At 46.1% G+C, this 13,041-nt stretch overlaps 1 protein-coding gene across 21 annotated transcripts in view; it reads left to right on the top strand.

Moving 5' to 3' along the window:
• NLRC5 (NLR family CARD domain containing 5) overlaps positions 1-13,041 on the top strand; it is an 88,259-nt gene that overhangs the window by 51,229 nt on the left and 23,989 nt on the right. For 15 of the 21 annotated variants that reach the window (XR_006285101.1, XM_037877411.2, XM_037877413.2 and 12 more), the window contains 10 exons: positions 1,431-1,514; positions 2,616-2,699; positions 4,421-4,510; positions 4,646-4,708; positions 5,535-5,618; positions 7,881-7,964; positions 9,157-9,246; positions 9,947-10,012; positions 11,942-12,025; positions 12,137-12,220. Coding sequence is in view for 20 of the 21 variants with exons in the window: in XM_037877411.2 (XP_037733339.1) it covers positions 1,431-1,514; positions 2,616-2,699; positions 4,421-4,510; positions 4,646-4,708; positions 5,535-5,618; positions 7,881-7,964; positions 9,157-9,246; positions 9,947-10,012; positions 11,942-12,025; positions 12,137-12,220 (813 nt within the window). In the remaining variant the exon portion in view is untranslated. The remainder of the gene's footprint in view (positions 1-1,430; positions 1,515-2,615; positions 2,700-4,420; positions 4,511-4,645; positions 4,709-5,534; positions 5,619-7,880; positions 7,965-9,156; positions 9,247-9,946; positions 10,013-11,941; positions 12,026-12,136; positions 12,221-13,041) is intronic. The other 6 variants (XM_043526001.1, XM_037877414.2, XM_043525994.1 and 3 more) reach the window with 2 other exon arrangements.

The following is a 13,041-nucleotide window of genomic DNA, read 5'->3' as shown; positions in this document are numbered from 1 at the left end:
ATTTGGGGAGTCCTTCATCTCCAAGTGTTTTTCCTCAGCGGGTCTCTCCGTGCACTGCCTTGTTCTCACCCTAAGGAGAGATAGGGTGCCAGATTCTGCTTCCCATTGAAAGGGCTGCCTTGTACCCCTCTGATTGGCCAGTCACAGCTCTCAGAGCATGGGCAGAGGTGGAGAGAAAGGGTGGGGACCTAGCGGGCCCACAGCTATTCCAAAACTAAGAGCATTCTTGGGGAGATCTTTCTAAATGATTTGCTTTAGGGGCCTCACCTTCCCAGCTCCTCCACCACTGGAATGAAAAGAGATCTGGGTGCCTGAAATCATAGAATCATAGAATATCAGGGTTGGAAGGGACCTCAGGAGGTCATCTAGTCCAACCCCCTGCTCAAAGCAGGACCAATCCCCAATTTTTGCCCCAGATCCCTAAATGACCCCCTCAAGGATTGAACTCACAACCCTAGGTTTAGCAGGCCAATGCTCAAACCACTGAGCTATCCCTCCCCCTCTATAGAGCCCCATCCTCAGCTGATGTAAATTGACATGGCTCCACTGAAGTCAATGACAATTAATACCAACTGAGGATCTGGCCCATAGGGTATTATGCTATTCCTCCCCTGTACACACACACACAGAATCATAATTCAAATGAACTAGTCTGCTAAGAAAACAGTATCGCGTGTTGTATAGAAAGTGTTTTGGCTTGATTGGAGCTGTTTCCCATGATCACTGAGATATACAGGGCCTGATTCCCCACTGCTTTGCTCTCATGGAGTGATTCATACCTGCCAAAGTGAGAATCAGAATTCTCTACTCACACTAGTGTTCTACCCACACTTTGTACAGGTGTAAATGACTGCTGAATGTGAGGCAGCAGGGGATAAGGCCAGCTAAGGAGAAGGCCTTGGAAAGGCCCGTCTATAGGGAAAAGCAGATGCTTTCTCACAACACCATTCCCTCATTATGTAACCCTAACTCTCATTAAGGGAGCCCTGTGCAGCGAGAGAGCAATATACTCAGCCCTATTTCAAGGGAACCGAGAAGGCGTTTGACATTGGGAAAACAAGTTCTGATTCCCAAAAGAACTTTTATTGCCAAGTAGGCAGCTCCATTAAGTCTCTTCACAAAGTGGTATGATCACATGGGGCCAGATGCTCAGCTGTTGTGAATCAGCAGAGCTCCGCCAAAGTCAATTGAGCGACCCGCATTTACACCACCTGGGGATCTGGCCCAGAAGGTTTAGAACAGCAAAACCGTCACTCTGAATGCACTTGTGAAGTGAGCAAGGCAGTAGGTAGAAGGGCTGAGATTGGCTTTGAACCCCAACCTAGCAGCTCAGCCTGAAACGTGAGGCTTTAAGGTCTAGATGGAGTTTCCCATGTCATCCCTGCTGTAGAAGGTAAATCTGAGGATCCTGAGTATGCTGTTTGCTTCAGTCTTAGGGAATGCACCGTGAGTCCCAAGGACATGGACAGGCTCTGCCAGATCCTTGAAAAATGCACAGGACTAACAGAACTTGAGTAAGTGCCGAGCATTGTGTAAGTGTGTCTATACGTCAGGCTGTCCTGTGCTCCTAGAAAATGAAATCCTCCTGTATAAAACCAACGGGCCAGATCTCCAGCTGGTGTGAATCAGCGTCACTCTATTTGCTTCATTGGAGCTATACCCATTTACAGCAGTTGACGTTCTGGCCCGGAGTAACTAGGCTTTGTGCAGATGGAGCACCTGGGGTGATGAAATCCATCCTCCCAACCCAGGGTCACCGAGCAGGACTGTGGAATGCTCTCCTCCTGCCAGAACTGCTCTTCCAGCCTATGGGCTGGAGTATCACCTTCAGCCCTCGGTGCTAGTTGCGTGGAGTGTTTGGGGCCTCTGTCTCCACGTAAATGCAAATCTTATGACTCACCCCCATTGCAGCCTTCAGCATGGAATCCCCTCCTAAGGCAGAAAAGAATTGTCTGACTCTCCATCTGTGGTTCTTCCCCCCACCCTCACACATATGATCTCAGTGCCGTGTTAGGTCTTCAACTGGCTCTCTGCACCACAAGTGAATTTCATGCATATATTAATATACGAGTATCTACCCTCTGATATCCTGTACATGACCTCAGTGGAGTTACTCTGGTTTTACCCCAGTATATCTGAGAACAGAATTTGGCTTCCTGGAACTCTATGATTTGTGTGTAAATTCTCCAGGACATATGCAGTGCAGGCATACCCTTCTGTTCCCCTTCCTATCCTAGATTCAGAGATGGTTACAGTCATTTAGAACTATTCTGATCTAGTTCTAGATAGTCTGGCCTCCTGTGTAGCACAGGCCAGAGATCCAGTGATCTCTGCATCAAACCCATAAAGATGTTTGTAAAACTAATGATCTAGCTAGTGGTCTCTTATAACTTATCCAGCCATTTTCATTTCTAAACAGATTCCTTTGTTGTTCTTTTCTTGATTGGAAGGGGTAACTCCCATATTCCAGTAAATGAAACTTAAACCTTTGAAGTCAAGGATTTCTGAGCCTAGTGTATATTTTTCAACAGGAATATAATGTTTTAATATCCTCTAACTGTGAAACTTGCAAATCATTTCTAACCTTGCAATGTGTTTTCTCCCTTGCTTTGCAGATTATCTAGAAATGCACTGAGTGATCAAAGCATTGAAAGGCTGCTAATGTCCCTACCAAGTTTGCACGGTCTGAAGCTACTGAGGTAAAATTTGGGGCGGTTGTTTTGATGGATGTCATGAAATATTCATTTTGAAAGCTGTAATGCTGCAGTATATCCTACCAGCATTAATAAATCATTGACTCATTCTACATTAACATAGGAAGAAGCAAACCAAGTCCAGAAATATTCAGAAACTCACTCACCCCAATTCCTCTCCTATTTCTACACCCAAATACAAACTAAACCTCTTTTAAGATACTGAGATGATTGCCACTCTTGGTTTCTGGCTGCCACCAGATCCCCAAATCCCAAAATGCTACAAGAAAGATTGTTCTCATGTATTTACATCAGGAAGCAAAAGTGCTGGAGGTTCCACGCTTCGTTTTTTCATGATTTCCAGCCCCATTATTGCAGACTCAGGCCATGTTTACACTAAGCCTTGGCTGATATAGCTATGCTGGCAGAGCCCCCTAGCGCAGGGGTTCTCAAAACAACTTTTTTGGTGGCCTAAGAGTGTGGCCACCAACCCTCGCTTGTGGCCGCTCTGAAAATTTTTCCAAACCCAAGACCCACCGCCCCGGGCTGAAGCCCAGAGGTGGAGCCCAGGGCCTAAAGCCCAAAGCCTGCTGAGCACACGCACTGGCCCCATGTGTCTGCCGAGGTGCTGTCCGGAACCCCCAGGAGGCTGTGTGGTGCAGGCTGCTGATCGCCTGCGGTCGGTGCCAGCAAACACCAAGGCAGCCAGGAGCAACAGCTGGGCGCTGCAGGGAGGGACCACTGCTTCCCCGCCCCAATCTCCACCCAGGAGGCTGTTGTGGATGCAGAAAAATCCCCTGGTGGCCACATGCAGCCACAGTGGCCGCATTTGAGAAACGCTGCCCCAGTGCAGACACAATGAAAGCTGTCAGAAGAAGTTCTTCCCCCAGCATAAGTACACCACCTCCCCGAATGATATTAGGTAAGCTGACAGAAACACTCTTGTGTCGGCAGACTTGTGTTGGGGTTTTGTCGGGATAGCTATGACAGTTTGGGGAGTGCGGGGTATTTTTTTTCACGCTCCAGCAAAACTGTGTAGCGTAGACCGGGGCTCATAAGTTTTGGCTTATTTGATAAGCTTTGGGGCTTGATCCAAAGCCCATTGATGTCACTGGGAGTCTTTGCATTGGCTTTGGAGCAGGCCCCTGGGTGCTTATCCAAAAAGAACACAAACTTTGAACCTTTTAGGGTTAGCCTACCACAAAATGTCTAAGAGAAGAAACAAGGGCTATGAACTCCTGAATTCTGACCCAAACTTGGACGCTGACTTGTGGTGTAGCATTGGAGATCAGTCACTTAGAAGTCACTTTGCAAGCGTATAGGTCGGCGTATCTGCAACCCATTTGCGCACAGAACTGCTGCAGTTGTGTAGGTGTAAATGGCCACTCATCCATCTAAGGGATTGCTTGCATGTGCAGATACCTGATCTGCACATGTGCAAATGGATTTGCAGGTGCAATAAAAAAAAATCACACATGCAAACTAGGGAGCTGATTCACCACTGTGTTACTCTAGCTTTACATCAGTGAAGTTACAGCAGTATAAAACTGGAGCTGACGCAGTGGAGAATCTAGTTGTTCAAAGGCAAGCACAGTTTCATGCCTACAGCTTTGGAAACCAGGCCCTCTCGTGTCTGTGTGTGAGTTTGTGGAAGTGACCGTCAAGTCCTACATGTGTGGAACCAACCTTCCTTGAAGATGAAGACTGATTTATTTTTGTCCTTCCAGTATTAGGAATAACAAATTTTCACCAAATTGCACTCTCTTACTGGCCAACTCCCTCAACCTGTGTGAGCGAATCAGAGAAGTAGAAGTCAGGTAAGGAACTGAGACCTCCTCTCTCCCAAACAAATCAGCCATCATTGAATTCCAACTAGTGGAATTGAGAGCCTTGTCCTTTTCGAAGAGTGTGGCTGTGGATGCAATGACTGGTTTTGCTTGTGTTTGCTACAGATCAAGCGAAAATGCTTTTTTGCATTTGGCGGGGAGGATAGAAAGCCAAGAAACATCCTGCAGGTCGGACCTTACATTATTTATTTATAAGTTTGCTTCTTTTGCATGCATTTAAAATGTTAGCATTTGTTGAAATCATGTTGAGTGAATCCACATTTGACTAAATAACAGCATGGATAAAATTTGCACCAGATATTGTGTAATCCTTACTGATATTTTTAACATCGGGAATAAGAATTATTCTCACTCCTTGCATGGGCAGCACCATGTGTCTGTGCATGTTGTACAAAAGTCCAGGATCCAGTCTCATGAGAAGAAGGGGGTGTTTCTGGAACACCTTGTAATCTATGAGTTGGAGCAGGAGGCTAGTAGTCAGGACTCCTGGGTTCTCTCTGCAGCTCTGCAAGTGACTCATATGACCTTGGACAAGTCATTAGTAGCCAATTTTTCAAAAGTGGCCTCTCATTCTGGGTGCTCAGCTTGAAGAACCCTTGTGTGTGATGTTCAAAAGTGCCCGTAACTCCTGGTGAAATAATTGGAGCAGGAGGTACTTAGTACCTCTGAAAGCCAGGCTCAAGGTGTCTCAGAATGGACACCCAACAACCAGTGACCACCTTTGAAAATGTGGGTCTTACCCTCGCTGTTTCCTTGCCTGAAAGATGGGGCTAATCATTGCAGAGGTCTTGAGGCTTTATGGACATTGCAAAGATCTTTACAATCAATGGCAGGGCAACACAGTCTCGTTAATTAATGCAGGCATTGCCCATAGACTGCTGTGCAAGCAAGCGACTGGGAATTTGTAGCTTTCAGTGCGGAGGCTACGTCAGTGCAAGGCAGTTTCTCGGGATCTATTTCAAATGCTGTTTCTCACACGTCTGTCTTCAAACAGGCTAACTGACTGCAGCATCGGTCAGAACGAGGTTGAGGAACTCTGCCGAATCCTTGAACAATGTGGCCGTCTTGCAGAACTGGAGTAAGTGGGCTTTGAATTTCCACTGTGGCCTTAAAAGGAAGGTGAACAGAGCCAGTGAGAGAAAGCTGGGTGGATAGAGATAGGTGTCTCCATACACTCATGAGCCCTGTAGGCTCACTCTGTGTGTGTATCCAGTATCTAACAGCATATAAACAAAGAGAGAAGTGAAAGGAACCCATAATGCTTACTGGGAGGAGTTGATCTGTTAGAGAAGAGGTGCCTCCCCCGGTAAAAGTCCATTATGTAACAGAGTCACGGTGGGTCACAACTAAACTGCGTGTGTGTGCGGCCCCCAGCAGAAGCTGGCCATTTGGGTTCTAGGTCTGTTGTTTGCATTGCAGGAGGCGGGTAAGTGTAAAGAACTAGTAAACGGTCAGCAGCCAGTGTGGGATGTGATGTCCTAAAAACAACACTTTGCGTGAGGATTTTTTTCCCAAAGTGGCTGCTGGAGTCTGCCGTGTGTGGAAACGTAGGCGTGTGCGCCCGAGTTCATTGCTGGTGAAAGGTGCTGGGGCAGTCAGCCAGGAGACAGAACTCCTCAGTATATTCTCAGAACGGGAATGGCTCAGGCAGGAGCCGTGCAAGCTTTCCCTGCACTGCCTTCTCAGCGTGGCCTAACCCAGACCTAACCCAGACCGCTCACCTGGTCCAACCCATACTCCCCCCATCTGTGGGGATCTGTGGAGATCCCTGGTACACAGAATCCCCAGGAGACAGCTTGATCCCACCCAGTGGTCCCCAACCTTTCTGTGGGAATAGCACATTCCTATCCCAGAAGACTGTGGCGGGCGCCAGACACCCCGCCGCCGAAATGCAGCCGAGAAACGGCAACGCTTCTCGGCAGCATTTCGGCGGGCGGTTCTCCGGCGGCCGTGCTTGGCAGCGGCATTTCGGCAGCACGGTGTCCTGTGAGCGCACACAACTGCCCCAGCGGGCACCATTGCACCGGCGGGCACCACCCTGGGGACTCCTGATCCCACCAAGGCTTCTGCTCTGGGCTAATATACATCACTGTCTTAGAGCCTGACCCACTGCTCATTGAAGTCACTGGGCGTCCTGCCATTGACTTCACTGGGCTTTGGATCCGGCCCTTACGGCCCAATCCTGCAAGGTGCTGAGCACCCTAAACTCCTACCGAAATCAGTGGGTCTGAGTTAATGGATCAGACCCCGACTGGTAAAAGGACTTGAATAGTTTTGTTATCTCAGGGTTCTCACTGTGAAGCTAGGTTTGTGAGGTAGTTTTCTGTGACAGTGTTGTGTGTATAAAATCCCTTTGCTTTCCAATGCTCCAGTTGCCCAGAAGAACTGTAAACAAACTCAGCTTTTATTTGTTCAGCTGCACATGGCTAGCCAATGGCTACAGCTCTTGGTCCCTTCAATCGAGACTATACCATGAAATGCCCATTGTAATGAGGGAGAGGAAAGAAGGTGCAGTGTGGGACTTGGGATACCTTCTCAGGGCTGGGATGTAGGCAGCCAGGCCTAGTGATTAGTGGGGGTTGGGGAAGGGAAGGAGGGTCCCCACACTAGCCAGGGTTCAGAACCAGAAGGTCAGGAACCAAGCTCTTGACCCACAAGTCAGAGACCAGGAATCAGGCCGAATGAGGAAACCAGGTGTTCGGGATCAGGAGACACAAGCAGGTAGCACGGGATGAGGAGCAAAAGCAGGATGGAGCCCAGTTGTAGGGACAACTTCCAACCCTCTTCCTCCTTCTGCCTTAAATAGAGGAGGGATCTCTGGTGTTGCACCCATCAGGGCCCAGGATGGAGTCTCCTATGTGAGCTGGGCTTCAAGAAGTCCCAGTCACCAGTGGGTGGAGGGTTGGAGCAAGATGACCCCAAGGAACTCTGCGAACCTAGGTTAAAAACTAGGTATTATTATTGTTTGTAAATCGGCAGCCTGTTTTACGCATTGTAAGAAATGTTTTCCGCCGTGTGAGCCTTTAGATTAATACACTGAACAAACTCCTTGTGCTTGCATTGAAGACAATCTGTGTAATGTGTCAAGAGGGTACCAGATTATTCTGCTCCATTAGCCAGAGACCTGGGTGACAGGACAGGAACTTCCTAGTAGATAATCTAAGTAATGTATTTTGTGGAACACCGACGTTCTAGTTTCCACCATGTGCTGCTGGGCAGGGTGTTGGCCCACAATGTTTGGCTGTGAAGTACCTGGGAACCCCGGCAAGGTAATGCTCTAGCCTGAATTTCACATGTGAATTTGGTTGGTTGATTTTTACCTTGTTCTCTTCCCTTGCAGTCTCTCTGGGAATCAGCTCGGCAACGAGGGGCTGAGACGCCTCTTGGATCACTTGCTCCAAATGCATGTTTCCCGCTTGCTGAAGTAAGAAAGCGCCCTGGGAACTTGGGGACTCAGAGCACTGGTGCGCCTGCTCTCAAGCTCGTCACCAAAAGCAGGAGGGGCCGAGTGGGGAGACATTCGCCTCCTAAAAAATAGCACCACATGTGGGACTAGTGGCCACCCTTGTCCTGTCTCATTGGAGAGGCCAAGGATTCAATGGGCTGTGGGGATTGGACTGTCCCCTGGGACTGTTCCTGGCTGTCCCTCCAGGTCAGGAGCGAGTCATGTAGAATCTGATCAAAAACCCAGTGAAGTCTCTCCACTGGTTTCAATGGGAGTCAGTGTCTCTTCCCATCACTTTCACTCCACACTTGTCCCGCTTACCCTCTTTTCTCCTGCCTTCTTCCGCTCACCCTCCTTCCCAATTCCCTTCCCTTTTCTGTCTATTGGGGTTGGAGCAAACAGCCAGTCAGCACTGGGCAGAGAAAGTCCACAAGACAGGAGGAAGTTCTGTGAAAGTCCAGAGATGGCAGCTTTGGCTGCATCTGCCCCTGCGGGCTGGAGTCTCTGGCTGGCGCTTGAGCTGTGCCTGTTCCACAGATAAACAGAGAACTCCAGTCTCCCCCGCTTCATTCAGCAGCTTTCTGCAGTGGGTGGAGCTGCTATTTTAGTGGCACTTCCTAGCAGGAAGTTCCATCTCCTAATACAGCTTGAGGTGGCGGGGATGCTGCTTAACCCATGAATGCATGGGAAAGGCAGGAGACTGTCACGTAAGTGCAGTTATGCCAGGCAGTGAAGGAGAGACTTTGCCACAATATGTTAGGCATAAAGGGAGGTACACACAAGCATTAAAGGGGATACAGACCCTTTAGTCTCTCACAGATTTGAAAACTCTGAGTGTCCCTTTGCAAATGTTCATTCTCCTCAAATGTCAGCAGAAGACTCTTTGGCTATGTCTACACAGCAAAGAAAAACCATAACCGGTCCATGCCAGCTGACTCGGGCTTCCGGGCTTTGGCTAGAGGCTGGGATCTAGGACCCTGCGAGGGGGGAGGCTCCCAGAGCTCAGGCTCTAGCCCGTGAGCCCAAGTTGGCTGGCACAGAGCAGCCGCGGGTGTCTATTTGCTGTGTAGACATAGCCTTACGCTGACAGCACCAAATTGCATCAAAATATAACAGTAGCTGTAACTGAGATTTCTAATACTATATGAATCATCATGTTCTATTGTTGTAGCCTCAGCCATAACAAAATATCTCAGGATGGCGTTCTGCATCTAATCAACACCCTCTCCACGTGCAGAGATGTAACAGAAGTTCAAGTCAGGTATTTCTCATCATTAATTCTTGTTTCTCACTTAATTATCCTAAAGTTTATATATTGACTACCAGGGCCACATTTTCACCCAACTTAACTTTTTGTTTGCATGCACCCATTCCTACAAAATGTAAATGTCTGTATGCAAATGAACTTTTGCATATGCAAATAACAAAGTTAGCTGTGCAATTACCTTATTCTGTAGGTGCAAGTCCTTTTTTATGTATGCAAATCTGGGCATTGTGTGTGCAAATATAGATGCATGTACATTTTCTGATGGGCACTAGCTCGCCTCCGCTATCTGAAAATCCGAATTTTCATTTTAGAACTCTCTAATTTCTGTGTGACACTGCCAAAAATTATCCTTGATTTACTGAATTTGGATTTGTTTTTTTCTCTCTTCCGTGCCTGACAAAAGTATAGTCCACGGGCAATACTGATTCTGCTCAACGTTAAAATCTGCTAAGCAGGTTCTTGCTTTAGTTCTTTATTGTTCAGTTGCTGTTTAGTTTTCATTTTGGAGGCTTTGAACGCAATGAATCCCTCGGTCAGTGGCATGCAAACACAGGCTAAATGCAAACACGTATCAGGTACACAGTTGCAGGCATATTTTGCACAGGCAGTTGTGCACCTAAACTAAAAGTCTGGCCCCTTGGAGACTTGTCCAAAGCGCAGAGTATCCTAAACTTGTGTGGTCTTGTCTGTGCAGTTTGTGCTCCAAGGCAACGTCACTCATCAAGTTCACAAGAGAAGATGAACCAAGGAAGATTTTGAGGTAATTGTATGAGTATTTTGTGCGTGTTTCAATCTCCTTTAAAAAGCTAGAGTCTTCCCCTCTTTAGAGAAGAATGAAAAACATCTCTTTGCCCTCTAGATCCTAAGGAATTGCATGATATAATATCTGTAACAAATGGCATATTCATCAATTCCAAGGCTAGAAAAAACCATTAGGGTCATCTAGTCTGACTTCCTGTATAAAACAAGCCATGGAACGTCCCCCAAATAATTCTTAGAGCAGAGCTTTTAGAATAACATGCAATCTAGTTTGAAAAATTGTCAGTGATGGAGAATCCACCATGACCCTTGGTAAATTGTTCCAATGGTTCATTACTCTAATCATTAAAAATGTATGCCTTATTTCCAGCCTGAATTTGTCTAGTTTCAACTTCCAGCCATTGGATCGTGTTACACCTTTCTTTGCTAGACTGAAGAGCCCATATTAAATATTTGTTCCCCATGTAGAAACTTATAGACTGTAATCAAGTCACCCCTTAACCTTCTCTTTGATAAGCTAAATAGATTGTGCTCTTTGGGTCTATCAATATATGGCATGTTTTCTAATCCTTTACTCATTCTCATGGCTCTTCTCTGAGCCCTCTCCAATTTATGGACATTCTTCTTGAACTGTGGCCCCCAGAACTGGACACCGTATTCCCACAGTGGTCACATCAGTGCCAAATAAACTCATTACTCCTACTCAAGATTCCCTTGTTTATGCATCCCAGAATCGCATTAGCTCTTGAGCATCCAGTGTGATGATGTGGCCAATGTTCAGCTACTTAGCCACCAGGATACCCAAATCTTCTTCAGTCACTGCTTCCCAGAATGGAGTCCCCCATCCTGTAAGTGTTGCCTACGTTCTTTTTTCCCAGATGTATACATTTACATTTAGCCATTTTAGGATGCAGATTGTTTGCTTGTGCACAGTTTACCAAGTGATCCAAGTCTCTCTGAATCCTCTTTGTTTCACTCTCCCAATTTTTGTGTCATCTGCAAACTTTATCAGTGATGATTTTATGGTTTCTTCTAAGTCATTGATAGATGTTAAATAGTGTAGGATCAAGGACCAATGCCTGCAGGACCTCACTGGAAACACACTCACTCAATGACGATTCCCCATTTACAGTTTCATTTTGAGAACTATCAGTTAGCCAGTTTTTAATCCATTTAATTTGTGCCATGTTAATTTTATACTGTTCTAGTTTTTTAATCAAAATATCATACAGTACCAATTCAAACTCCTTACAGAAGTCTATATTATGTCAACACTATTACCTTTATCAACCAAACTTGTAATCTCATCAAAAAAAGATATCAAGTTAGTTTGACAGGATCTATTTTCCATAAACCCCATGTTGATTTGCATTAATTACATTTGCCTCTTTTAATTCTTTATTAATCGAGTCCCATATCAGCTGCTCCACTATCTTGCCTGGGATTGATGTCAGGCCTATAATTACCTAGGTCATCCCATTTACCCTTTTTAAAAATTGGTCCATCAGGTATTTCCTCCTGGTTTCCTTGCAATAATAGTCCCTTCATATGAGAGAGAGAGAAAAATCTGCACACACTCGCTCTTTAGCTCTGATCTCTTGTAATTCTTTATCCCACCAGTCTCTGCTAAATGTATCTGGATCCCTTGTTCATCTCTTAACTCTTAATTGTCAGTAGTTATCCATCCCTGTGCTTCAATTACAGAGGAGTATTTTGTGGAAGGTAGAGGGAAAGAACCCTCATAATAGGCTGCATCATAGCATATCAAAGAACTCTTTTAAGATTTTACCAAAAATCTTTTTCACAGTGTTTTAGCACTCAGATGTCCCTCCTCTTTTCTCAGAAGATGCCCTCAATACCTGCGATTTCTGGATCAAAGGGACTAATGACTGAGAAGGAACTAATACAGTTTTCTCCCCCATTCTTTCAGACTAACGGAGTGCAACTTTCAACCAGAACACCTGCCAAAGCTGTTCTCTCTACTGCAAAAGTGCACCAACCTGACGGCGTACATGTGAGTTAGATACTGCTGAGAAATCTGGCATAGACGGAACTTTGCCTAACAATATTTTGTTCGTGTTTTAAATGTTTTGAAACCTTTCTTCGCAATGATCTATGATTCTAGATCAACAAACAACAACATGACAACCAATGCAGTGGAAGATCTCTTGCGGGCACTGAGGAAAAGTCTGGGAACGCTGCGAATAAGGTACAAAACGGTTCTAGTGCTCAGTGCGTCAAACCCACTTTGGTTCTGATAAGCTAAGATCCAATTCTGCTGAAAATAACATCTAGGTATGGAAGGCAGAGGGGCTGGGATTTAGTTGCCATCTGAGTCAGCAGTGATTGAACGTTTGTCTGCACACGGAAGATATTGTGAAATAAGCGGGGCTGTGAATTTAGAGCACAATAGCTGTTCTACTGTGGGATCGTTATTCTGGGCTATTTCCCACTGTTGACAAACCCTTTGTGTCCAGCATGGCGTAAGGGGGCGCTGTGCTGCTGGCACTACCCAGGATATTAGAGAGACAAGATGGGGGAGGTGATACCTGTTATTGGACCAGCTTCTGTTGGTGAAAGAGACAAACTTTGGAGCTTACGCAGAGCTCTTCTTCAGGTCTGGGAACGGTACTCAGGGTATCACAGGTCAACATAAGGTGGGACTATTTTGCTTAGCATAAATAGTTAACGCATGTCTCGAGGGACCATTCAAGGTGAAGTGACCTGTTAAACACCTCTCCTGACATAGGGGGAAAGGGAAAAAGAACCTGTCCCTGCAATATTTCATTTGAATAATTAATTCTTTACTTCCTGTCCCAAACTGTTTTGCATTGCTACTGTTGCCATCTTCTACCCTGTGGTGGAGAGTAAGGTCTTACGCCATATCCTGTTTTCTCATTACAGCTGGTGGGAAAAAAGGAGAAATATTGGGGGTAAAAAGAGAAAAAATTGAGGTTAACGTCCCCTTGTTTCCAGTTTGTAGTGTGCTTCCTCCCCTGAGGTAGCCCCTCTGTGTATGGTGAGCTGAGA

Source organism: Chelonia mydas, chromosome 12, assembly GCF_015237465.2.
Source record: "Chelonia mydas isolate rCheMyd1 chromosome 12, rCheMyd1.pri.v2, whole genome shotgun sequence".
In the NCBI taxonomy this organism is placed as follows: domain Eukaryota; kingdom Metazoa; phylum Chordata; order Testudines; family Cheloniidae; genus Chelonia; species Chelonia mydas.
This window is presented reverse-complemented; position numbering and strand designations above follow the sequence as displayed.